At 42.9% G+C, this 27,601-nt stretch overlaps 1 protein-coding gene across 1 annotated transcript in view; it reads right to left on the bottom strand.

Moving 5' to 3' along the window:
* Window positions 1–27,601, bottom strand: part of Ror1 (ROR family WNT receptor 1) — a 356,211-nt gene that overhangs the window by 84,128 nt on the left and 244,482 nt on the right. Inside the window, exons 3-4 of the mRNA XM_085686304.2 lie at window positions 25,307–25,594; window positions 24,731–24,761 (exon numbers count right to left, since the gene is read on the bottom strand). Coding sequence (XP_085542430.1) covers window positions 24,731–24,761; window positions 25,307–25,594 — 319 coding nt within the window. The remainder of the gene's footprint in view (window positions 1–24,730; window positions 24,762–25,306; window positions 25,595–27,601) is intronic.

Below are 27,601 nucleotides of genomic sequence, written 5' to 3' on the forward strand. Positions count from 1 at the left end.
TACAGCTTCCATGACAAGATTCTTCTTTTGTTTGTGTTTTGTTTAGTTTTTGCTTTTTCTTTGAAATTTGGTTCTTATTTGGGGGGAGGTTGTAAGGGCAGAGGGCAGATGTGAGGGGACAGCGAGATGAGTGGGATCAGAATGCATGACGGGAAATCCACAAAGAATCAATAAACGTAAAAAAAAAGAAGAAGAAGAAGAAGCAAAGTCATTCCTCAGATCTTTTCTTACTTTCTCCAACAGGATGGGGTGAGGAACAGTCTCCACAAGTCACTGTCTTGTGTTTTAGTTGCTCCAGACCACTACCCCCTCTTATAACTTAGTCACAGGGATGGATGTCACATTTTTAAAACCAATTAACAAATGTGACCATCTGGCCTTCAAGTGACAACCTTCTTTCCTATCTTAGCTTTGCTGCGGGAGTGTGGTGACACGTTTGAAGGTGTCCCTGGAATCGGTGTTTTGCATGCTCCTTTGGCTCTTTGGATCTACCTTCCTCATCCAGTGGAAAATCTCTTATTTCTTTTTATAATATCAGGTGCTATTTTCTTAGCCTAGCTTTTCTGGGAGAGAGAGAGAGAGAATCAGGCCAATTTCACATATGTGTTTCAAGAGTGAACGGAGATGGAATGCGTTATGTGGATCCGGTGACATGGCTTAACAGTAAAATGTTTGCCATGCCTAAGGATCTGGGTTCAGACCAAATACCCATGAACTAGAATAGCACAGAGTTGTTTGCTATAATCCCAACATGGGGAGGTAGAGAAAGGAGAATGTCTGGGGCTTGTTGGCCACCTAGTTGTACCCAGCTAGTATTGCCTACTCAGTGAGCTTCAACTTCAGAGAGAGACCCTGTCTCAAAACAAGTAGAATAAGGCAAAGAAGGACACTCAGTGTTATCTCCGGTCTCTCACATACATGCACACATGTGCACACTTGAACGCACATGTAAAAACACTCAGACATGAATATACATGCCTATATACTATAGACACTACACACACACACATACACACACACACACACACACGCACATAGCACAATGTGCTGAGTTCACTGTGTGGCCATTCCACATTGCAGATATTAGCACTATTAGTTGCTTAGGCAGAATTTCTTTCTGTTTGGGTGACCATTATAGTCCCTAGGAAATGTTTTGTTTGTCATAGTAGTTAAGAATGTGGAACTTTCTCTTTTCATTGTATGTCTCAACACTAGTGGGTATTCAGTGTCCTATGAATGATCCCATGACTTCAAAAAAGAGAAGGCAACACTTGCATGTTGTCATTCAAAAGGAACTTACAATTCTACACCGGTGGCTCTGGCAATAACATTGCATTTCAAAACATCTTTCTTCATGAAACTGGAAATGACTTAGCATGGCTAAGAGAGAGCCATGGGCATCTCTCAAGCTATTTCCCCAGTGGAGAGAGTCAATGTGCCAGAGCCCGTGGGGGCAGGAAGGGGTCGCAGCCTGGCTGACTGCCTTCTTAGGTCAAGGTTGCCCCACAGTACCAGCCACATGGGTTCGGCTGTGGGCCAGGCACTGCAGGTGGAAGAAAGACAACTTTGATGCTGCCCCTCACAGAGCAGCCCCCGGGCAAGGATCAGGGGCGTTGCAGGCAGCTTTAGTCCATGACAGTCTCACCTCCACAACTGCCTTCAGGGCCCAGGGTTGCAGCAGTCACACAGGATCAGGGGAAGGGATCTGTTAGGCCATGAGGAGGTGCCCTCAAGAATGCTGCTCCAGTTAGGAAGTGGAGATGTAACTGGGAGTGTACACTCGATTCTCACAGTAAAAGTGTAACTGGTTTATATAGCAATCACAGAACCAAGGCTCTGGACATCAGCCTTTTCACTAACTTTACATCTTATGCCAACGATTTTTTCTGATTCAATACTAAAATTTGCAGTTTTATTTGGGGGAAAAATACTTGTCTTGAGGTCCTACTGTGTGTGAGGTACCATGTTGCCCAATGCTATGGCATCTTATAACAATATTCTATGACAGGTATATTATTCCTATTTTCTAAACAAGGGACAGAGGCTCAGGTAATTTAGCTCACTTTCTTCCACACGTCTTCTAAATAACCAGTCAGTGGCTGCTCAATTGGCTCAAGCTTCAAAAATGATCTACCGAAGCTAAGTGAAAAGGTAACCATGTCCCTGCTGTTTCAAAATACAAGGTAACCAATAGTCCTTAAAAACATGGGGCCATTGAGATGTTTCAGCAGGTAAAGCACTTACTTCTCAAGCCTGACCTGAGTTCGATCCCCAGAACCCACATGAAGGAAGAAGGAAGGAGCTGGCAGTTCAAAACTGTCTTCCAGTGCAGCGACACGCTTGCACACCCCATCATATACACAAATGATAAAAAAAATAAAAATTAAAAATATTAACATACATCTCTTCAGAACGACTAAGAATGCTTGTAAGTGTCATGAGGATGAAAACGTTGACATTTCATGACGCAATTTGAGGCAAAGACAAAGAAATACGTTACTCGGGCATTCTGTGCTGCAGTCCACTATTTGTTTTGGTGCCAGGAATTGAGCCTTGCAGCAAGCACTCTACCTGTGAACTAGGCCCCTACGTTTATAAAGGTAATCATAGCTAACCATAAAAGTTCTGAGCTATGACAAATGGACTTCCTCCACTGTCCCCAAACGCTCGCCAAGTCTGAACCTTTTAGAGGGCATCGGTAGGGGCAGCCACTCTTAAGGTAGCACATACATGGTTGAGTGGCACCTTTATCTTAGTGGCCTTTCTTTCTCAAGAAGGCATGGTGAGGTCTCTCCTTTGACCTGGATGCTTATCTGGAGAAAATGCAGCCTGAGGATTTCCTGCAGCTGTTTGAATGATCCGTGAAGGGGCCAATCATAGAGATTTCAAAAGACTTGGAGGACCCAGAGAAGAAATGAAAACCTCACCTTTGCCCTTAGCTTTGTGCATCTGTCAACCGGGGAACCTGCGGGCCAGCTCGCTGCTGTCTCCAGGTGTGTTCAAGAGTGTCCAATTTCAAAGAACTCTGGGAACTCTTACTCTAAGTCCCAAACAAAAGGCTGGGGCTTTGATTTGAAACAGATAGACAACTCAAATTGTTCTGAAGAGTCTGTGCCACTCCGCTAGATAAGATCCAGCAAGACAAGGGAAATGACTTCCAGCCACAATGAGCAGGGATTCTACTTGGCAAAGGGCAGGGAGACCCAGATGACAGGAAGACTCAAACTGAAGCCACCAGAAAGATGAGGCCTGGACTAACGCGTGGGAGGGTAGAGATACGGGGAAAATAACAGTTCTATTTTCTTTTGGCAATCCTTCAAACTAGCAGATCCACAGTTTGTCACAGGCCTCTGCTAACATTCCTGTTGTGCATTCTTCCCACTTTTTGGGAAGGTGTGGGCAGAACCAGAATATGAATCCAAACAAACAGATGTGCAGAAACCAACTCTCAGAACCACGAGCATGAGACGAGCCACGCAGTATTAGCTGCAAATGGTTTTTTGAAAACCAACCAAACAAAGGCAGTTTGGGAAAGCGATTTTAATGAGAGCTAGATAGTGAGTTTAGGAAACAAACAGACAAAACAAAACAAAGCAAAAAGCAAGACGTCCAACATCCCACGTGGATGAAGCAAGGAGGAGATTATTCCTGGGCAGTTGCGATAGCCGTGTGTGAATGCATGAAGATAGCACCTGGAATGCATTAATATGGACTAGCATCTGTTGGATGCAGATTATATCTGCGTGCTTCAAAGAGCATGAATAATCTCACTTGAGTCAGTGAAGATGCGGCTACCGACATTCCGCAGAAATGGCTGGGAAGACTGAGGCTGAGAGACGCTAAAGGAGCTTCCCTTTGGGGTTAGTTGATGGCCTTGGTAGCAAGGACTGCTACTCCTTCTCTATTAGGAAAGCATGCTGGTGTTGTAGGTAGGAAATTTAGGCATTTTTTAAAAAGCTTAAAATTTGTTCTCTAAATGTTTTCAAGTGTGAATGATAAAAGACCTGCCATGGTTGATAGAAATAATTATGTGAAAATGAACATCCCATCGAAAGCAATTTATAGATTCAACACAATCCCAATAGAAACTTCCATGACAAAAAAACCTGAAAAAAAATCCCTAAAAATCATATGGAAGTATACACACACACACACACACACACACACACACACACACCAATCCTGACCAAAAGAAAGAAAGGAAGAGAGAGAGAGAGAGAGAGAGAGAGAGAGAGAGAGAGAGAGAGAGAAAGAAAGAAAAAGAAAAAAGAAATTGCCAGAGAGATCATCATATCAGATCCTAAACTTTGGTAAGAGTTATAGCAGTAAAACCAATCCTGCAGATCAATGGAATAAAATGTAAGAAGCAAATGAGAGTGCTTCTAACTATAGCCACCTGATATTATACACACTGGGGGAAGACAACATCTTCAGCAAAAGGTGGTGGGAAAATGGATGTTTATCTGTAAAAGAAAATCAGATCCATATCTGCTATTCTTCACAAAAGTCAGCTCCAAATTGAGCAAAGACCTCAACATGAAATTTGGAAGCCAAAAGTCCCTGGAGAAACACAGATAGTCAGTACCTATTAGACATATGCTCAGGAAAGGGCTTTCTGACGGGAATTGCATTTGCTCAGGGATCAAGGTTCACAACTGACAGATGGGACCTCACAAAACTAAAAAACTCCCATTCAGCAAAGAAAACAGTCAGTTGGGGAACAGGAGGCCCACAGAGTGGGAGAGAATCTTCGCCAGCTTTTTATCTGATAGAGGATTAGTATCCAGACTATGTAAAGAACACAAAAACAAAGACTCAAGAGTACGGTCATATCCATTTAAAAAAAAAAAAAAAGCTACAGATCTGGACAGAATTCTTCAAGGAAGAAATAAAAAAAAATGGCCAAGAAAGGCCCTAACATGTCTTTAACAACAACAGAGATTAGAAAAATGCAAATTAAAATTATTTTGAGATTTCATCTTACTCCAGCAAGAATGACCGAGATCATGAAAACAAATGCTGGCAAGGGTGCGCCATCCTCTGTGGATGGCGTGGCAAACAGGTGCCGCCACTCTGGAAATCAGTATGGCGGATCCTCAGAGCGCTAAAAGCTCCTGTCTGAGCCCACGATACCATGCACTAGCCAAAGGATCTGATAGCCTACAGAGATGCTTGTTCATACATGTTCATAGGTGCTCTATTCACAATAACCAAGAAATGGAAGCAGGCTAGATGTCCGTCAGCCGATGAATAGATAAGGAAAATGTTATGCACGTAAACAATGCAATTCTATTGGAAAGAAAAATGGAATCAGGATATTTTCAGATTATTGAGAGAACTAGAAAATATAGAGCGAGGGAACACAGAGCCAGAAAGACAAATGCTGCATGTTCTCTCGATCTTGTGAATGCTAGCTCTGAGTCTTTAGATGTGAGTATAAAACCTGAAGTAACCACAGAATCCAGGAAAGTAGAAAGGGATCATGGGGGATGAGGGAAGAGGGAATGCTAGAGATGGGATTATAAGACATAGGTTCTATGAAGGGCAGAAGGGAAACCAGGAGGGAACTTTAACTGGGGAGGAGGGGGTAGCAGAGAAAGCAGGAGGAACGAGAGATGGGCTCCACACTAAGAATTCAAAAATTCAGAGAATGTGCTCAGATCTCATTGGACTGCAAGGTCTATTGCTGGGTCAGACACAGACTGGAAAGCATGTCCCCAAGTGAAAACCCCCAAGCATTCCAGAAAGCTCTGGCTACTGGGAACATAAAATGAGATTAGGCATGCTGGTGCTTAGCACGGTACCCTGGGACGCTGATGAAAACTTGGCAGATCTTCCCGCCACTCTTACCACATGACAGGGACTGTCCTGAGAACCCACATACAAGACAAACACAGTGCTTAGCCACAACCACCTATAGCCCTGAGAAACCAAGGAACTCCCCTGCTGTCAACCAGGAGACACAGTGGCTTTCAGGGGACTGTCCCCTACCTCTACCTGACCCAGCCTCTTAACACAATCCAAGCATGGCCGTGTGTTCCAGTCCGGACAGGGAGCACAAACCGGTGTGTCTTCCCTAACCCTGTGTATAAACCCACGCTGAAGAATTAAGCAGGTAAGTGGAAACTTCCTCATCCTGGGATTTCAAAGCCTCTGGAACGTGCCCCACCTCATCTCCAAAAGCGTTCCCTGTCTTGCTTACCGGAAGCAACCAGTTCTCCTAAGTCTTTTGTCATTGTTCATTATTATTATTACTCTTTTTTGAGATATGATCTGGATAGCCCAGACAGCTCAATCATGCTCAATCATGGTCCTCTTGCCTCATCTTCTGAGTGTGGGATTAGAAATGTGAATCACCACTGTGAGGAACACTGCATTCCTCACCTAATTCTTTCTATCTTTGGAACCCAGTTCAAGACCAGCCTTTATCAGGAAACCCACGCATGCGCTCTGCCCCCTTGACCTAGAGCTCCCAGAATTACATTTAATTCTTCAACTAGTGAATACCTATTTTATCTAGCAGTACCCAAAAGGGTCAAATGTGGGAGTGGAGATTATAGGTGTTTATGGGTTCCAATAACCGATCGGGGGCTTGAGGGGCAAAGGCTGGATCCTTACTTAAGTCTCCCACAGGGGCCAGCTTGGTTATGCGGTCACTCTTACTCAGCCAAGACTGACCAGGTAGTGGCTTCCCTTCCACCTTTAGGAAGGCAAGCTGTTCTTGTCCACAGAAGAATGGATGCAGGAGATGCATCAGCGGTAGAGTGCCTGTCTAGCATGGGCAAGGGCTGGGTCTCATCTGCCAAGTTACAAAACAAATCAACCTCATTGACAGCAAAAGACCAGAACTCAAGGCAGGCCGGCCACTGAACAAGAAAGGAGAGCTGGTTGGTGTGCCTCACCCTCCTGCAGCAGGTTCCCTGCCCTGAAGATGGCTGTCCTGCACTGGTTAGGCAGCAGGCACCGAGAGAACCAGACCTCTTATTATCCCGACTTCTAGAGAAGGGAGCCAGCCTGGGGGCAGGGTTACGAAGGAGGGCTCTCTACTCTGACACAACATTTTCATCCCAAAGGATGCCTCCCATTCCTGCATGCCCCATGAGTCCTCTGAGAATGGCTCATTCCTCACAGGACAGCTCATTGGAGGCTGTCCTTCAGATCTCTTTAAAGAGACCCTGTCATTTGCCAATGTGAGCTTTCTTAATAGTGTTCAGATGGCAGGCTGATCCATCTTCAGACAATCCAAGTGCAATGAACTTTCTGTCATGCAACCCTGCGTAGAGTTGCAATGCCTTAGCTGTGAGATGAGTGTGGAATGTCTTCAAGAGCACCGAGCCAAGGACTCTTCCACCAAGTCAAGCATTTCCATGTAAACCAAGCACTTCCACTGAAGTGGGGATCTCCAGTGTAAATGTTCATAGTGGGGAAACTGGGAGGGTAGTGTGTAGACTTAGCAAGTCCAGTTCTTAGAGCCTGGTGTTGATAAACGTACAGTTCTGTCTCAACTGACTGAGACTTTCCATACGGCGCTGCGGAGGGTCTCTTGGGCCTCAATAGCATCACAAGCCCATTTCCCATAAAGAGGATGAGAAGAGCACAGGGGGCCGTGGGAGAGGGAAGGACCATCAGAGGAGGGGCTTGGGAACTCCAGGCTGGCAGAGGATAGCAAACAGTATTTTCTCAGGGTTCCCCAGCTTTGCTGCTCTCTTGAACCCAGCAAGCTTTACAAACCTTGACCACATAGAGTTAGTTGCCTAAAGGAAGTAGGTTGAGCCACATGGGTGCAGGGCTGGACTGGGACCTGGGCTGCAGCGCTTCTGAGTGGGTAATAAGACGTGAAGCACACTCTTTGACTCTGTGGTGTCTTAAATGATACTGATGCTGTCTCCTCAGCACACATACTCTGAGGTCATCTTATGAGTTCACACTTGGGAAAGCCTAGACTCTCGGAGGAAGCCAGGGTGTGTGTAGAAATCTAAGATCTAGACTTGGTTCATTTCTGACTTCCAGGTGGGCATCACACCCCAAGGCCCTCTAACCCCTTACTCGGGGTTAGACATTTAGGGACTCGGTCACAAACATGGTGCCACAACCCACAACCCCCAAGATTCCTGGTATGAGAAGTACAGGTCACCCTGGCTCCTATTCCTTGGCAGGCCTGGGGGACTTGCCAATGCTTTGTATTTGTTTTGTTTTTTTAAATCCCTAGGATAAAGTACTATTTCAAACACTAACATGGCTTCTGTCAACACCTGACTTTGAGGCCTTGGTCCTTCCCTCTTCATAAACATATTTATGCTGGCCCCTGTTAATGGCATCCCATCTCACATTCACATACACAATCTCCTGTACCTCGTGGCGAAACCAGAGCAGGAGTACAGGCTGTCCAAACCAAAGTCAGCCTAAGATATTTGATTAAGATCACCGTGGGGGTCCCTGGTGGCTGTAAGAACTGACAGGGTTGATCCAGGCTCTGCATCAGAACCCCTTTCCTTGGAAAATGGTCCTATTCCTTCAGCAAACTAGGACCCAAAAAACCACTGTGACTGTTTGCATACAATGTTGTAAAGAGAAGTCATGGAAAGCAGAGCCCCAAGAGGAGGCAAAACAGAAACCTCTTTGAAAGGCTTGCTGTGGACCAGGGACCCTGCTCAGGGGATGTTCTGTGTATTTAGTCGATGCTATCACTGTAGAAAAGACCTCTTTCCCAAGGTTCTCCACTCTTAGCCAGGGTCTGGCCTCACCCTCCAGGCACTTCCACGGGGCCTGGGTATTAACCCGCTGCCCTCCTTGCAGGGGGAGGGAGGGGCACAAATGTTACAAAGGAAGGGTCCTGTGTCAAGACCTATATGGTGGATGGACACACGGTATAAGACGGGCAGGACACTGTGGCAGGTGAGCGGGAGAAGGACATTTCCTTCAGACTGGACTCCTGGCACACAACGGGAGGGAACCCCTTCTCACGGCCACCTCCGCCTCCATGGCCGGTTTTACTGTGTCAAAAATAGGCACACCTAGAGAGAGAAAGCCGGCTAGTGTTTGGTGAGGAGAGGGCAGAATCTAAGTGGAGATTGGTTTCTTCCTGGGGTAAAAATATGGTTCAGCAATCAGATAGTTAAAGCCTGCTTGCCAATGAGCTGTGCCATGGGAAATAGTAAAAATGACAAATTTTATGTGTATTATCTATAATAATGATACAATGAGGAGGATTTTTCTGAAAAGTCAGGTAACAGAACTAAGCGCCAGAGACAGGCTCTTTTGTGATGCTAACTCCAGGCGTATGAACTGGGCTGCATTGGCCACTGTCAGAAACCCCCAGGATCTGTTAGCCACGCCAGTAGACTATTTTGAACTGAACCTTAATCTAAAAGAATAACATTTTACTTTGCAACCTCGTGTGTTTCTCTTTGCAATTTACCCCTTCTCTTTAATCTGGATGGTCACCCAAACAATCATGTGTGTCTGTGTGTGAGAGCACACGTGCACACATATGTGTGTTTAATTCAAGAGGAAATGGGGCCTGGTGAATACTGCTTTGAAATCCTGTCAGACTACCACTCCTGTTTTCTGAATGTCTATTTTTAGCCCTGGACAGAAAGCTGATTCAAACACGTAGTCTTCTGGAGAAGTCTTGAGTTCTGTAGTGTTCTAACTAAGGGAAGTCTCTGTGGGGCAGAGCTGTGTTGGAAAAAAAGCATTTGGAATAAAGTATGCCACAAAATTCATGATGAATGTCAACTGAGCAGGGCCACACATATAAATCTTGTTTGCTATATTTAAATAAAAGCTAAACTAAAAATAATAAAGCGAAGGATATTGAAGCAGCTTTTCCAGCAACGACGTTAAGTAGTTTTGTTCTTAAAATGTTCCCTTGCAGTCGTCAAAAAAGAATGAAATTGATCTTCTGAAACCAGAATTAAATGCCCTAGAGAAAAAACATTTGTATGCAATTTAAATATAATCTGGGCATGTAAGTGTAAACAGTTTTAAGAACAATGGGGAGCTGTAGAGAGTCTCACGCAGTCCAGACTGGCCTTGAACTTGCTATCCAGCTGAAGATGAGCTCAAAGCCCCCATCTCAGGAGTGCGTTAAGTCATGCTGAAGACAGAACCCAGGGCTTTATGTATAGCCGATAACTTGAGCCCTTATAAAGCCATTTTTAAAACAGACAAATGATAAGAAAAGAACACTATTTTCCTCACAGATAGACCATTAACTCATTTTTACAAAATCAAGTGTCAATTGATTTGAAATTTAAAAAATTGTGCATAATTTTTTTAGATGAGATGTGAGATATTAGGGAAGTTGGCATATTAGTATTTCAGGTTATGTTTTAGCATAAGGGAATTTCAAATTCACGAGAAATGTCAATTTATGGCCTGTGAAATTGAACTTGTAGACTGGGCGCTGTTTCATCTTTTATATCTATCAAAGAATTTCAGTTTCGTTTGACAAAAACTTAGACTCTGACGCATAATACTCCAGCCACTAGGCCAACATCTAGGCTTAGTGGAATTTACTAAGCCGATACCAATGGTCTTCAAGTCGTTTTGACCTCTTTTAGATATGTATTAAAAATATCTGTGCTCTAGAACTTGTGGGAGTAGCCAACCAATGTCTGATTTGACATATGACAGACTCCATGAGAGGGAGCCCATGCCCAACACTGCTTGGGTAACCAAGAACCAGAGATTAGATAGCCCAGACCTAGGGTAAAACCACCTTTGGTCTTTAAAGAAAAAATTACCAACAAAATGACTTCTAATGTTATTCTGCTATATTCATAGGTCAGTGTCATATCCATCATCATCAGAGAGGCTTCCTCTGGCAGCATCTGGGAACAGATTCAGGGACTCACAGTCAGATATTATGCAGAGAGTCAAATGAAAGGTCTCCATCAAATCCCCTCAGAGCTCAGGGAATCCCAGGGACCAGGAGATGGAAAGACTATAACAGCCAGAGGGGATGGAGGACACCAGGAGAACGGGCCCTCTGAAACAACTGAACACGGTGTGTATGAGCTCACAGAGACTGAGCAGCAATCACAGGGCCTACATGGGTCTACACTAAGCCCTCTCTGTATATATTACAACTATTAGCTTAGTATTTTTATGGGACTCCTGACTGTGAGAACAAGTGGGGCTCTGGCTCTTGTGCCTGCTCTTGTTATTCTTTCCCTCCTCTTGGGTTGCTGAGTCCAACTTTGATATGGTAGTTTTTGCGTCATCTTATATTATATTTTGTCATGTTCAGTGGTCAACTTTTAAGACTGTTTTTTTTTCTAATAAGAGACAGAAAGGGAGTAGATCCAGAGGGGGGGAGGGGTGGTGGGGAAGAACTGGGAGGAGTAGACTGAGAGAAACCTGTAGTCAGGATATACTGTACTAGAAAAAAATCTATTTTCAATAAAAGAACACTATGAAATAAAAGAAAATATCTATGCTCAAGTTTTCTGAAGCTGATTTTAGAAAACATGGTAGGATAGAGCTGCTCCAACCCTTTCAGATATGTGAGCAAGAGGAATCACTGCCAGTGTTTCTTGGCATGGAGAAGAGGGTATATTCTACTGTGGCTTTTTGCAATACACATCTACAGTTGCTGAATTTGTATGTTTAGTGGGAATTATTCTGCAGATATTAACTGTAACTGACAGTACTCTATGAACTGGCTACAAAAACTACAAGAAAAAATTTGAAGAATGATTTATTGGTATCAATAAATTGAGTATTGCTTTTCATTTTTGCACTATACCTCTGAGTTTGATATAAATGGTACTAAGTTGCTTTAAGATTTAGCACATTTACTTAATTTGGATAGATGTAGTTGGGAAACGAATAAATTGTGGTTCAAAGTCAAATCAACACAAAAAATGATAAAGCAGTTTTATTAGTTACGAGAAAACTTTGTATTTAAAGTGACTTGATCAGTGGTTTGTTTTGTTTTCTTTTGCTTTTGCTTTTTTGAGACAGGGTTTATTTGTGGAACAACACTGGCTGTAGACCAGGCTGGCCTCAAACTCACAGAAATCCATTTGTCTCTGTCTCCCGAGTACAGGGATTAACAGAGTGTGCCACCACCACCGGGAAGATCTGTGTTTTTAGTAGTGAATCTTATTAAATCCAATGGTAGTAATTATTTCTGATAAAAATTTAGTGTCAAAAGGTCTGTTGTCATTATGAAATATACGTTGGACACTGAAGAGTTACAAAAAAGAATGTAGGGCATTTCGTTATAAAACAGTAAAGTGACTCCAATGCAAATTCTTGCCATTGGGGTTAGAAACATCCTAGGAATAATGAATAGCTAGTGGGGGTCAGTCATCAATCACCTTTTAATACATAACTAATCAAATATCATGTACTATCTATGTGTATGTGTGGCTTTTTAAGTTATTCTTGAAAAGTCAAATTTATATTTGTTAGTTTTAGAAAATGAGTGGCAGGTTGGGACATTGGAGATTGGCAATAAATCTATCAGGTCTGCTCTTGAGGTGATTGATGACTGACTCACGATAACTAATAAATTATCCCTAGGGCACTTCAAACACCAAAGGCAAGAATTTGCCTTTGTGTTACTTCACTGCTTTCTAAGTTCGAAGAGCAGGTTCCCAATCTATATAAAAGCAAGGCCAACAGTGTTGGGTAATCTCAGTTGGCCTGACCTACTGCAAATTAAACTTTGGAAGCAGTGATCATTGGCAGTCACTATGGAGTAAAGATAAAGTAACGCACTTTATTTTAGTATCTATATTTATCATGGGAATGCTACTCTGTACAATGAGAGGTTTAGGGGAAGCGGCATTAGGTGATTGACAATATTTAGTAGGAAGGAATAGATTTATGATTTTCATGCAGCTTCAGGGAAGTCTTGGAGTTTCAGCTAAGGTCTGCTGTAAAGCTAGGAATGAACATCTGTGAACTGGTAAACGGTGAACAAGAGGCCTCAGCTATGAACCGGCTTTGGCTTTCTCAGAAGTCATGTTTTTCACATCCATCCAATGAAGTTTGAGACCTGCCAAGAAAGGGTGTACTATGTGACCCAGTTTTGGAAGGACAAAATGCTCTCGCTAGGATCTCTGAGCAACTTCCATTGTACATTTATGTCCTGCTATTCCCAGAGTCACCTCCTTGCCTGCATTAAAATTGCTTCATGAATATAAATCATCGTAGCCTTTTAAGTTCTTTTAGCCATGAAATGCTGAAGATGACCAAATAAGTAGTTCTTGCATGTATTCTTGATTACTTCCTTCAACAAGGGGAGGGGATATACCAGCGTGAGCTCTGTAATCCCTTTTGTATCTGTACAGTGAGAATGGCTAATGTCTGTCTTTAGATTTCAATGAGGCCAAGTGAGATAGTTAATCTTGTCAACTTGACTATAATTTAGAATTGCCATGGAAATACACCTCTGGGTGTGTCCATGAGGGTGTTTCTTAGGTCTAACCGAGGAGGGAAGATTCACCCTGAAATTTGGAGATATTCTCCCATGGGCTGGCATCCTGGACTAAACAAAAAGGAAAAAGCGAGTTGACCGCCAACATTCATGTCTCTTTACTATTTGGCTGCCAACTGAATGTGATCGCCCACCTCAGGATCCTGGCATCACACCTCCACAGCCATGGTGGACTACAGCCCCCTCAAACTGTAAGCCAGAATAAACCCTTTCTTCAAGTTGCTTTTTGACAGGTATTTTTGTCTCAGCAACAAGAACGTTTGTGCTTTTGCAGTTTCATACAGATGCCTTTATGCAGGTGTCCAGCACAGCACAGAGCTCCGTGTCTACCCCGGCATAGAGCGGAGCTCCCTGTCTACCCCAGGCATAGAGCGGAGCTCCCTGCCTACCCCGGCATAGAGCGGAGCTCCGTGTCTACCCCAGCTTCCAAGAATAGTCATAGAGTCTCAGGAAGCAAATTTCTAGTAGTTTCCTGTTTTTAGCCTCCTTGTCTAGCAGTCTCTTCAGAATCTTAGGGTCTGCTCTTAGGGGCCATTGTTTTCTTACTGACTCAATATAACCAAATAGGGTTTTATTTGGAATAGACAAAATGTATGTTCATGACAGAAAAGAGAACTCCTAACACCCCAGGGTAGAGAAAAAGAACCTAGGAACTGACAGCACAGAACTCAGAATCTTGATGAGGTTTTATAAAAATAGAAGAAATAATACACTGAATGTCAATTAGGTATTAAACGCAATGGGAAGAAACCTTAGGAGACATTGAGCCCAAGCTCTTCAGTGAGCAAAATAGAAACTCAGTGCCAGAGACAGTAAGCTCTGCCTAAGGTCACTGGCTAGTGAGTAACACAGAAAGGCTAGAACTCAAATACATCTCCTCAAGTGTTTGCTTCTGAAAGTGTGTGAGCCGGTGGCACCACCAAGCCCTGGGAGCATGCTAGAAATGCAGAGCTGTCTACTACCCAGCTTAACACACACTCGCTGACACAGCTAATGCAAGGAACAAGAGGCTCAAAGATGAGCTTCCAGAAAACATCGGCCTGTCTGGAAGGCAAGGTTTTTTCTCCTTTTGGGTGTGTCCAGCGCACAGAGGTAGGTGATTGCCCCAAGTGTCCTTTGAATGGGAGCTTTCCACACCCTGTTCATACAGGAGAGGTTGCTGAGTGACAAGGGTGGGTTGTGACCTAAGAGGCTGGCTTCTCAACCTTCTGTACTCTTGGGTCTGCCCCCAGGGATTGGACATCCTTCTTGTCTAATCTGCTCACATTCCAACCATCTGTCCTTGCTCTGAGGAATGCAAAGTCTACAATGGTTTTCATGAGGACACCATGGTTAGCCGGCTTCACTGAAATGGTGTCCCTCTGTGGTCTGGCCCAGCTGCTGAGTGACTTCCTGGTCTCCTCTCTACAGGACATCACATCTCCGAACTGCCCGAGTAGCTGTGTTGAAAGATCTCGTTGAGTTTATCTAGAGTTGAAAGCTATATTATCACTTCCTGGGGCGGACCAGCACCCAGCTTTACTTTTTCACTCTGCCTGGGACTTGGAAACAGATAAAAGGAGAGAGGGGGAAAAGAAATCAGCAAAAGCTACTTGCCTTTTTTTTTTTTTTGTTGACAGGGATTTCAGCCAAAAGCTGATGAGAGAAAAGGAAATAAAGGTTTCAAGGTCTTCAGCTGGGGGTCACGGCAGGGCAGATCGTCCACAGGAGGACGCTGACTTCTTTGCACAAACAGGAGTGATGACAACGATAACGTTAGCTAGCGTTATTCAGCTCCTAACATGCGCCAGGCTCTGACACGAAGCATTTTGTTAGTTAATCTAATCTTCAACATCCTGGTGATATTCGTACTGTGTTGGGTAGTTTCTTGTCAGCTTGACACAAGACGGAAGCATTTTAGAAGAGAAAACCTCAATTGAAAAAACTGCTTCTTTGAGGTATTTTCTTGATTAATAATTAGTCTAGGAGGGCTACCCCACAGTGGGCAATGGTAATCCTAAGTAGGAGACTCTGAGTTGTGTAAGAAAGGAGACTGAACAAGCCATGAGAAGCAAGCCAGTGAAGAACACTCCTCCACAATCTCTGCTTCAGCCCTTGTCCCCAGGTTCCTTCCTGCCTTTGAGCTCCAGTCCCAGTGCCTATCAGTGATGAAGTGTGACCCGGGAGTTGTAAGCTAAATGAACCCCCTTTTTTTCCCCCAAGCTGCTTTTGCTCATGGTGTTTTATCACAGCAATGGAAGTCCCTAACTATGATGGATACTTTTCAAATAGCACAGCCTTTGGACGCACAGAACTGAAGAGGACCCCAGAGGACGAAAGAAAAGAGACACATACACCTTCAGTGCAGAGAAGGCCGAGCGTGTGGTGAGTACCACGCTAGGGTTGCTTGTGTTCGGTGAGAGGGTAGACAGAAACCACCAAAGCTGGGCTTTGTTAGCCACGGAGTCCCGTAGCTTGCCCTGGTCCCTTCTCCACCATTCTTTAGAGCCTTGGGAAGTGGCAGTCGCTGGGGAAGGCAGAATGGGTCCTAAGTGTCCCCAAAGCCTAACCTCCACCCTGTGAAATGACAGTTGCTGGGGAAGGCAGAGCTGGTCTTGAATGCCCCCGAAGTATGATCTTCAGACACTTGACATGATTTGATTTGCTGGAAACTGGAGAAGTTTCACTCACAAGCTTGCCTTCATTGGATCAGCCATGCAGTTTTACAGCGACAAAGTCCTGGTCCCATGACACTGGTTGAGAAAAAAAGTGATCACATTTGCCTGTAGCAATCCCATCTGGGAGAAACAAGAGTGGGGCCACAAAAGGCACTGAAGCAAAGAGATGCCCACTGGCCTCTGAACCCTGTGATATAGGAATACAGGGTACTTGCATGAGAGAAGCTGTGTATGACCGGGAAATCAAACCCCTGTTTCTTCCTTCTGGTGCTCTAGGAGGCCTTACAACAGCAGAACATGAAGCAAGAGCACAAATGTCAGCTGCTGGAATACCGGAGGCAGGCCCTACACACTCGTGGGGGCCCTTGGCAAACAGTAGCAGAATCCCTGCTTTGAGGATCCCTCTGGCTGCTCACCAAGAGAGCATGCTCACAGTGCACTGACTTCTGTGCCTGTATTGACAGAAAATAAAGACTGTCTACACTCAGTCCAGGAAAGTCTCTGAACAAATGAGAATGACACCACACAGCAATGTCACAAGGGAGGCAAGCTGATATCCAGAACGGTCATATTACATCATTTAAATCATTTAGGTTTTTTTTCTTTTTTTCTTTCTCTCTTTTTTTTTTTTTTAAAGAAAAAGACCAACCAATGCTTGGCTAGCTACTCTGACAGAGAAAACGATACAAGCTACTAAAATCAAGCATGAAATGAAAGATGCCATTACTAATGTCACAGAAATGAAAAGAACAATATGGGAATAATAACATGAATAACTACATGCCAACAACCTGGAAAATCTAAACAGAATGAACAAACTTCATGGAAGACACAGACTATCCAAACCGACTAGGAAGAAAAAAAAATATATCCATAATAAGTGAGGAAGTTGAACTAGTAACTTTAAAACTTCTCAAGTGGATTTCAGGTTGAATTATATCAGCATCGGCATAGGTTTGCGAAACAAGGAAATGCTTCCTAATTCATTTGAAGAGCTTTGTATTAAGCTTCTATCAGAACTACGCAAAGATATCACAAGAAAGCTAGAGATTAATACCCTTTATAAACACAGAGAGCAACACCCCGAATAAAATGACAGCAAACAAAACAAAAGGAGTAGATGAGATGGCTCAGCAGGAAAAGAAATTTGATCCCCAGGACCCGCATGGTGAAAGGACACTGATTCCTGCAAACTCTTCTCTGACTTCCATATGTACAGGCCTCAAAAATGTATTTTTAAGATTTGTTTATTTATTATTATAGATGGTTGTGAGCCACCATTTGGTTGCTGGGAATTGAACTCAGGACCTCCAGAAGAATAACCAATGCTCTTAACCCCTGAGCCATCTCTCCAGTTATATATATGAATTTTTATTCATATATATATTTATATGAATAAAAAGAATGTAAGCAAATGGAATTCAATAATATACATAAGGGACCTTCATATTGTAGAATATATTCTATAAATGATGGTTTTTTATCAATTGATGCAATACACTACACAAAGAAGGACTAACAAAACCCCAGGATCATCTCAATGGACACAGAGAAATTATTCAGCCAAGTTCAGTATCTTCACATAATAAAACCACACATGAAAAGAGGAATAATGAAGCAACTTTTCCTCACCCTGATGTAGGGCAATTATGCAAAATCCATAGCCGGCATCAACTTCAACAGGGAAACACTGAAAGCGTTCCCCTTTAGGTGAGGGAAAGGGACAGGATCTACCCTTTCGCCATTCTGCTCCACGCTGTATGGTTAAATCCAGCTAGGACCAAGGGTTGGGAAATAGAAATAAAAAGCATCCACGATAAGAAGGAAGAACCTCAAGAATCTGGCACTGCAGATAACATCATCGAGAGATGAAGAGTCCTGGAGAATACACACACACACACACACACACACACACACACGATAAACACACACAGATGGACACACATTTCACACACACACATTCCACACACACTCACACACACAGATGGAAACACATACAGATGGAAACAGAGACACACAGACACACACATAGGAACACAGATACAGAGGCACATACACAGACATACTAGAGCTAAGGAACAGGTAATGTCTGTAGCTCACAAAGTCTACAGGACATAGGATGAGTTTATAGAAATGAACTATAGAGTAGAATGAATAATCTAAAAATGAAACCAATGCCATAGTACTAATATTAAAATAATTAAATATGCAGAAGTATTTTTTTCTACAAAAGGAGCTGGGTTTGTACAACAAAGTCTAAAACACTATGTAGGGAAATTAAATAAATGAAATGATATGCCCATGTTCACAGAACAGAAGATTTAACACTGTTTGGATGGGAATGCTCTCTAAATCAATTAAAAGATTGATAGTCAATGTGTTTTTCAAAACTCCACATGATTTTCATATCTATTAATAAAACTAATTTTAAGATACACCCGGAAATGTGAGGGACCCAGAACACAGGATAGTATTGAACAAATATCAACATTGAAGATGTGATGGCCAATTGTTATTTGTCAAGTTGTCAAGGTCTGGTTCCTAACTACTCAGTCAGACCTTAGACTAGCTGTTGCTCTGACAGGATTTGATAGTTGACTATGGAGGATGTCCTTGGTATTTGGACTAGCCTGACCCAGTTAGTTTCAGGGCCAGTAAAAGCAGAACTGAGGTTTCCCACCCGAGGATTGCAGCAAGAGGAGCACCCTGACTTGAACTCACCTTAGCACTGTACTCCATAGATTGTAAACTTGTCAGTCCACATGTTCACATCAGCCGGTTTTCTGTAATATCGTCTGTCTATCTATCTATCTATCTATCTATCTATCTATCTATCTATCTATCTATCTATCTATCTATCTATCTATCTATCTATCTATCATCGATCTATCTTCTGCTAATCAATCAATCAACCAACTATCTATCTACATATATTCTACTGTTTCTGTTATCTAATGAAACACTGATTGTTACAGAGAACTCATTTCCTGACTTCAAAACTCCCTACAAATCCCATGAAACTGTAGTCAAGCATATTCCATAAGACTGACACAGGCAAGAAGCATAGATCAATGGGGGTAAAATTACAGAAATAAGCTCATATGTTTATGGTCAACAAGTTTAAAGAACACAACACAAAGGGTAAAGATTGTCTTTTTAGTAAGAAAATGATACTGGCATTTGATATTTGAATGGATATGAGAATGACTCTATATTTTTAACTTTGAACAATATACAAGAGTTAATTCAAAACAAACCAAAATCTAAATGTAAGAGCTAAAGCTATGAGCTAACACCATGAGAAGGAAAAATAAAAGAAAAATGTTGGGAGCTTGTGTTAGGCAATGTTTTCCCAAAAGTACAAATGACCAAATCTGAGAGTGGATTATACTTTGTCGTTTTTTTAATGTACTGTAAAGAACACTACCAAGAAAAGGTAAGGATAATGCGGAGAATGACAGGAACATTTGAAGTCCTATATCTGAGAAGAATATATATGTAGACTATATGGAAAATCCTTGCAGGCAAAGAATAAAAAGATTAAATTATCAAACTACTTACAAAAATTTTTAGAGAGACATTTCCCAAAGATACATAAATGTCCATTAAGTACATAAAAGATACTCAATATCATTAGTCATAGGAAACTGAAAATTGAAGTTCTGTCAAGGACCATGGACACTAGGATGGCTGAGGTAGATAGTGGGGAGAGAGAGAGAGAGAGAGAGAGAGAGAGAGAGAGAGAGAGAGGGAGAGATAGATAATAGATAGATGATTGACAAATAATCTATAGATAGACAGGTACAAATTTTAGACTAGAAATAAGTGTCAGAGAACATGTGGAGAAATTAAAATCCTTTTGCCTTTTTGTCGCTGTTTGTTAATATAAAATTGTGCAGCTCCTTTAGAAAACAGCTTTGCCACTCTGCATAAACTTAAACACACAATCTTCATATGTTCCAAGAATTGCACTTTCGGGTACATACCCAAGAAGCTGAAAACACACCCCAATCCCCCCAAAACAAAACAAAACCCTGGACGTGGCTTTATGCTGAATAGGCAAAAATCAGAAGTAACACAAGTGTCCAACAATAAGAAACAACCAAAATGTGATTTAGCTACACAGTGGAATATCATTCACTCATAAAAGCAATGAAGTACTGGATGAGATAATGTGGTTGGGCCCCAAACTATTATGCTAAAGTCAAATAAACCTAACTGAAAAGTACGGGTATAATGAGGTAGTAACGAGGCTTGCACAACTATGACAATACCAACACTGAGTTGCATGCACTTTAGAGTGGTCAACAAAACGATTATGCAAAAAAAAAAAAGAAAGGGGCAGAGAAAGTTCGAGTACAGCCTGTGCCCTCATTATATAAAAACAAATATGAAATGAATTTAATAAAAGTAAGGAGTCCATGTGGGCCCTTCTGTGCCTCGAGACTCAGCACTCCTGGCTGGCATAGTATAAACAGAATCTTAAATGTCGCTCATGAGATCAGCATGGCTCTGGCCCCAGGGAACACATCCCCACCCGAGTTGTCGGTGGTGAGCAGTCTGCAAGTGTTGGTGCTTTTGTCTTACATATGGAGAGGACAGCACTGACGGAAGCATTTCGGCAGGAGAAAAGAAAAACCAGTCACCTGGACACAGGCTTCCTCTCTGCATGGCTGTAATAATTTTTTTTTTTTTGCACAGCAAACAACATTTTGAATATTACCGAGCATCTATAATCTTGGTGTCTTATTAAATCGCAATCATTACTTGTGAGAGTTCTCATGTTTTGGAGAAAAATAGCCAGCGTATTACATGACTGAGCGAGATTTCACAATATTAAGAGTTGTCTACTGACCTGTGCCCTCTCATACACTAGAACAAGGAGGCTCTATCCCTCAGAAACGCAGAATGCAATCTTAGATGAAGTTGGATCTTTGCAGAGTCAATCAAAGCAACAATGAGTCCTAGCACGGTGCCACTGCTGCTTCTTACGGAAGGGGATTATTTGGAGAACTCTGCCGGGAGAGCATCATGGAGCATCAAGCCCAAACTCAAGTAATGTGCCCATGAACCAATGGATGTCAGCAAGTACTGGTGAGTCCCAGGAGAATACAGAAAGCTTTCCTTGCAACACCCAGGATGAGCCAACCCTACAGAGGTCTTGCTATCAGAATTCTAGCTTCCAGAGCTGTATGAGACTGCTCTAATGTCTCAGCTATGCAGTTCACATCACTCGGTCATAGAAGACATATACCATCTGTCGTTATGTAGAGTGGACACCTAAGATGTTTATTACAAATGTGCAGTGTGAAATTGTCAGCAGCCTCTTGCATTTTTAAAAATTTTCTGTGTGTCTTGATTCCATCAGAAGTCACGTCAGGCGACTGACTTACATTATCTGGATGTCTGTAAATTTGCTCTTAGATACACAATGACAAAGTTGCCTGATGACACTTTGGCTCATATACATCTCCACTGATGAGGGGCACGTGACCACACTCTTCAAGTTATACACATTGAGACGATGTGTGCATTTAAGACCAACGCACAGTCTATAACGATGATTATCAGATATGATCTCATGTCTATGTTTGAACATGGTACATAAAATTCCCCAAAGTTAAGTCCTATGTGAAGTAAATCCATTTGGGACAATGAGGAAAAATAATTTTATAGACCTAACATATAAAATCATACACATGATATATGTGTCTAGCCCATGAGCATTATACTTATTTGTACAAGATAATGTTAAAGTTGTAAATTTTGATAGTCTGGGCTTTCAATTATAGAACCAATTTTTCACACATTTTTTTTTATTTTGGGGTGTGAAGATGTATTTGTCAATGTGGTAGATGGAGCATTATCACTTGGCAGGGTTGCTGGCTTTATTTATACCTTTTACTGCCTCCAACAGTATGAGCCCTGGCTGTGCCTTTGCTCCAGGGCTTATAATTGCCTGGAGTGGTCTAGAGACTAGTAAATACAGCAGCACTAAAGTCTGAGGTTATAAACAGAGACATCGAAAAACCTCAAGCATCCCGAAGCTGTTTTGGGAAAACCTGAATTGGTTGGTCCTGCAGAAGGAGGGACTGGAGGCCTCGGGGGCTGAAGTCTCCAGCCCTGGCTTCCCCTGGGTTCTGTCTCCTGCATCTCACTCTTGTGATGTTCTGGATGTTCGGACAGTGCCTCAGATGCTCATTTTGTTTTATTTTCAGTGACTCTGACTGAGCTACTTACATGCAAACCTGTAAACAGTATGCCACTTCTATTTTTTGGGAAAAAGCAAATTTCCAAAAAGCCCATTAATGCTGCGATATCCCTACAGTTCCCATTTTGCTTATTTCTGACTGCTCCTGAGTGTGCCTGATCCCTGGGGACTCTGAGGGTACAGGTGGAACTACCACCCTGTCTGGGAGTTAGTCTTGGGACCTCCTAGTGACAGACTAAGCACTGGCAGTTAAGAATAATGCTATGGGTTTTTCGAAAAGGAATACTGGGGCTGGGTAGACGGCTCAGTGGGTAACAGCACTTGCTGTAGAAGTATGCGGATCTGAGTTCAAATCTTCTGAAGTCACATAAAATGTCAGGTATGGCTGTAAGTGGTTGCAACTCCAGTACAGGGGTCAGGGGAAAAGGAGGCAGGAAAATCGTTGGGGCTTGCTGGTCTCCGGCCTAACTTTGGGTTCAGCGAGAGATCCTGACCTCAAGGGAAGAAAGCAGAGCCGGGTGGAAGAGGACATAGCCTTCTGGTGTCAACACACACCCTCGCACACCCCGAGGAAAGAAAATAAAAACATCAAAATGACAACAAGAAATGTAAAAATGAGAATGAGCTGAAAAAGGCCCTGTGAAGGTGTCAACTTGGGTTGAAGATTTTTAGGTGAATCAACATGACTGACCCAAGCAAGCATGGCAGCTATTGACACCGTGTGCCACCTAAACTCAGTGGGTGCTCACACAGCAAACAAGAGACACAAATCTCAGCAGATCCCTTTAGCTGTGGGTAGGTATCTTTAACGAACGTCAGTCTCCTCTTGAGGTAGCTATACTCACAAAGTCGCTAGATTATCTGTATAAAATTAAATCACCACATACTGGCTTCACCAGAAAGATGGCCATTAAGAAAAAACCAACGCGGACAGAAAGGAGGACAGGTCAGTATGTAACACCATTGGAATTACAAAGAATTATCTTTCTTAGGCAAACGCAGGAGACAGAATGTCAGCAGCCTTGGGCTGCCCGGCAAAGGAAAGTTAGTGAGCCACAAAAGCCGCCTGTGACCGGATTACCAGCCACATTAGAAACACGGGTTAATACGAACAAATAAGGGACCTGCGTGGGAAGTGGTTTTAAGGCATGTAACAAAAGTTTTAATCTTTGTTTAAATAAGACTTCAAAAGAATTCCATGTACAATGGACTTGGTGAGACGGTTTAAAAAAGGAGAAGTTAGCTTCAAGAGATGCGAGGCTGAGCGGCCGAACTTCCGATTGCTCTGTGATCAAGCCATGTTTTGGATGGCGGTAGGTAGAAGGCAATTAGCACCGGGTGATTTTAAAGACTCTTTCACAGTTGCCTTTAACTGGCTGATGAAAGAGCAGAGCAGTGTGGCTGAAGGCCAATGTTTATTTTTACCCAGTACCTATTTTATTAATGGGATTGTGGGCCATTGGGCCTCCAGGTACACACCAATGCACTAAAATACCTCACTCTGTAATTAAGTGGCACAGAGGGGATTAGAGCAGGCTAAGTGGCTGTTACTTTTCACCCTGGTGTGGTCCAAGCCAGGCATGCTGAGGCTCTTACGGCAGACCTGGTGAATTCTATCCCATGAGTCTACAGAATACAGAGGCAAGGCGGGTGTGTGTGTATGTGTGTGTGTGCGTGTGTGTGTGTGTGTGTGTGTGTGTGTGTGTGTTTCCCTGCAAAGTTTGAATAAATGGGTCTTTCTCTCCAAATAAAAATATACATAAAGAGTAAAAAAAGAAAATACCTCCTCAAGTAGATGTTTCTAGAGTGAAAGATGAGAATCCCTTAGCCAGAATAATAAACGCATCAACAATAGCATCATTTAAAGAAATGGAATCCTTAAACTCCATTATCAAGGGACTTGGAAGGAATCTAACTTCCAGGGGACTCTCAATCCGAGATGAGGCTCCCCTCCTCTTTGTGAGTTAGAACTTTAGCTGCTGAGTTCTTTGAAAGGAATAAAAAATAAAGTGATCAGCTAATGTTGCCCTGTGCAATAATTCACAGCATCAGAAATGCTTGCAGAATGTAAAACAGACACTGGTAGCGGGAGGAAAAGTTCCTAAGCCAGCACTCCATCATTTTTTTGTTTGATTTGACCAAATCCACTGTCGCCACTAACTGTTAGCTTCATTTAAAAATAGTAAATGTAGGAAGAGGTTTGCTTTGATCAGTCGGATTCCTGATTGCCAGACTAGAGATTACTGCCAGGGCTGGTCTCCTGTGGGGCTTCACATCAGAGAGAAAGCAAAGGCAACGGCATCTGGAAACACAGTGTTCTGGCTTGTGCACAGGACAACATTGCCTCTGCCCAGAAACCTACGGAGACATGCTTCGAAATGGCAGAGCTGAGAAATGTGGAGTACTTACGAGGATCCTGGACTTGCAGTAGGAGCAGGCCCTAAAGAAACAAGAACAACAAAAGACGCAGTCTGGGTAACTGGAGGGTGAGGAAGAGTGTATCCACCAATGACAACGAACGTTCCCACCCATATTGATTTTTCTTGGATTCACTCCTTTGACTTTGGTTCCCCCAACCACCTCTATCCAGGAATCCCAGAATACCAGTGAGAACGTGACTAACTCCCAAAGCACAAGGTCTGACACTGCATAGACCAATGCAAAGCACTATAACGGAGTATCCCCTGTCCCTCTAGGAGGCTTAGTGACTGCACTGGGCAGGCATAGCCATTGCCAACACCTTGGGGTGAGGACTATCTGTGCTGAGAGCTACACGGCACAGGGGTTTCTAGTAGCGGAAGTGAGGTCAGAGAGAAGCGGCCTCCTCTATTCCTCCTGACCATGGAAATGCCCTACTGGTCTGTGGATTACTTATTTCTAAATTAAATATAATGGCACCCCCTTGTGGGTTTCAGTAACTGCCCTTATGGACTCTGGCTGTCCTGGCACAATTAACTCTGACCAAACCAGTTGAAGGCTGCTTACCAAACTTGACAAACAGGACCCCAGTGGTGGAAACCACTTTCTTGCCATTTGTTGCCACACACTGGAAGTAACCAGTGTCTGTGGTATCGAGGTTTCTGATCCGCAACCGAGAGCCGTAGTTGGTTGCCCGGAAGGAGATTCGACGAGGTTCCTGGACCACAGGAGCGTCGTTCTTGAACCAGCGGATAGTGGGAGGCGGATTTCCAGACACTTTGCAGTGCAGTTCGGCAGTCTGCCCCAGGGATGTGGTGATGTTATTCATTGGCTCATCAAGGGTTAAATAAGAATCTGTGGACAAGAGAAGAGAGGCAATGAGAGGGGCACAGAGCGGAAGAAGACCCCTAAGCAAGTTCAGGATATTACAGTATGTCTCTAGGGTCACAATGGGGTACATCAGCACATGGCAACGGACGAGGAATGAGGTGGCAACACTGACTAAGATCCCACGGCTGCTAATATAGCTCACAGGACCCGAGGAAGAGTGTTGACTGGTGAGAATAGAAGACCCAAGCGCTCACACGATGTACACTCAGGGATAGCCATACTCTCTCAGCCAAGGAAAGATGACTTTTTGAACTTCAGAATTATAAACAGATTATAAAATTAATACATGTTTCTTGCTGCAAATAATAATATAGCAAAGAAGAGGAGGAAATGAGGACAAAGGTACAGTAAAATTGAAATTTACTTAGAATCTTTTCACCTCTAAATGACACCATTCTCAACTTCTAACATTCTTCCTGTTTGTCCACCTTGAAAAAGAAAGAATCAAACACAGGAAAAAGCAAGAGCAACCCAATTATCTTCACACCACACAAAAACAGGAAGTGTACCCCAAACCTTCCTATTAGTAGCACAAGATTCATGGAGACCAGATTACTACCAGAAAAGGGGGCAATAGACATACTTTCATAGTATTATTCACGGAGTCAGAACAAGTTAGGTTGTGCCATCCATCTATCCGTCTGTCCATCCATCCATCCATCCATCCATCCATCCATCCATCCATCCATCCATCTGTTCATCCATCTATCCATCCATCTGTCTGTCTATCCATTCATCCTTCCATCCACCCATCCATCCATCTGTCAGTTCATCCATCCATCCATTCATCCATCCACCCTTCTTCTAATCTGTCCATCTAATCTACCTATCTAATCTGTCCATCACATAGCAATTCAGCACATAATTTTAACCAAGATGTAATTTGCTTTCTGTGTAATGCACTGAACTCAAATGGTCCCACAAGTACTGACAAATGCATGCACCTGTGCAACCAATGTCCTATCCAAATAGATCAGCGCCTCAGAAACTGTTCCTGAATCCTTTGTAGTTGCTCCCAGCTCCCAAACCTTGCCTCCCACCCCTCCCCCAGGCAACCACTGTTCTGATTTCTATCATCATAGGAGTAATTTTGCTGATGCCAGGCTTTCATATAAGTGGAATTATAATAAGTGGAATTATCATACGACTACATTTGCATCTGGCTGCTCTTGAAATTTGTTACATTAAAAATTTTAATGAAATCTGTTTAAGTTTGCTTCTCAATGGTGTTTAGAAAACAATAAATATTAGTTGTGAAATTCAGTTACAGACAATATGCTATTTTTTCAAAATTAAGTTCAATAGTTGAAGACTGCTCTTTGCTGATATGAGATTTTCTTTGATTTTGATTTTTCCATGGATAGGTTATCCCTGACAGATATTCTCTCTGCTATCTGTCCTTCCCTGGTTCTTGTAGAATTCTGTGCTCTGAATAGAACAGTCATTACCATCTTCATCCTAGCATCTCTGATTACACACAAGGGATGCTCAAGACTGGGGAGTGGAGAGATCCCTTAGGCCCTCGCCTGAAATTCCAGCCACCTCTCCAAATACCTTGGTTGTGCCTTGACGCCTGCCTTTAGCTCAACCTGTAATTTTGAGTTACTGCCTGTGGTCAGTAGCTACGACACTGGACACCACCGAACCCAGTAAATTTGTTGAGTTTAATGGAATTTTATTGGGAAATAACCTTTTGTTTCTTGGGATATTTAACTACCCAAATTTAATTACCCAAAAGCCTATAAAAGAGACTCATAAAAATAAATGATTATTATTTTTAAGTTTGCACAGGAAGACTGGGGTGGGGTGTGCTGTTAGGCTCCGCAGCCTCACAGGACCATGCTGTCCCTGTGAGTGGCATTTATCACCCTTGTGGTAGGACAAAGCTCACCTTTCGGTGCTGCTCTGACCACACTTCTCATCTCAAGATGGTTGTGCTCTCGCCAACAGGACCAGGGGTCCACCAAGGAC

The sequence above is a fragment of the Myodes glareolus genome, chromosome 3 (assembly GCF_982192425.1).
Source record: "Myodes glareolus chromosome 3, mMyoGla1.1, whole genome shotgun sequence".
NCBI classification, from domain to species: domain Eukaryota; kingdom Metazoa; phylum Chordata; class Mammalia; order Rodentia; family Cricetidae; genus Myodes; species Myodes glareolus.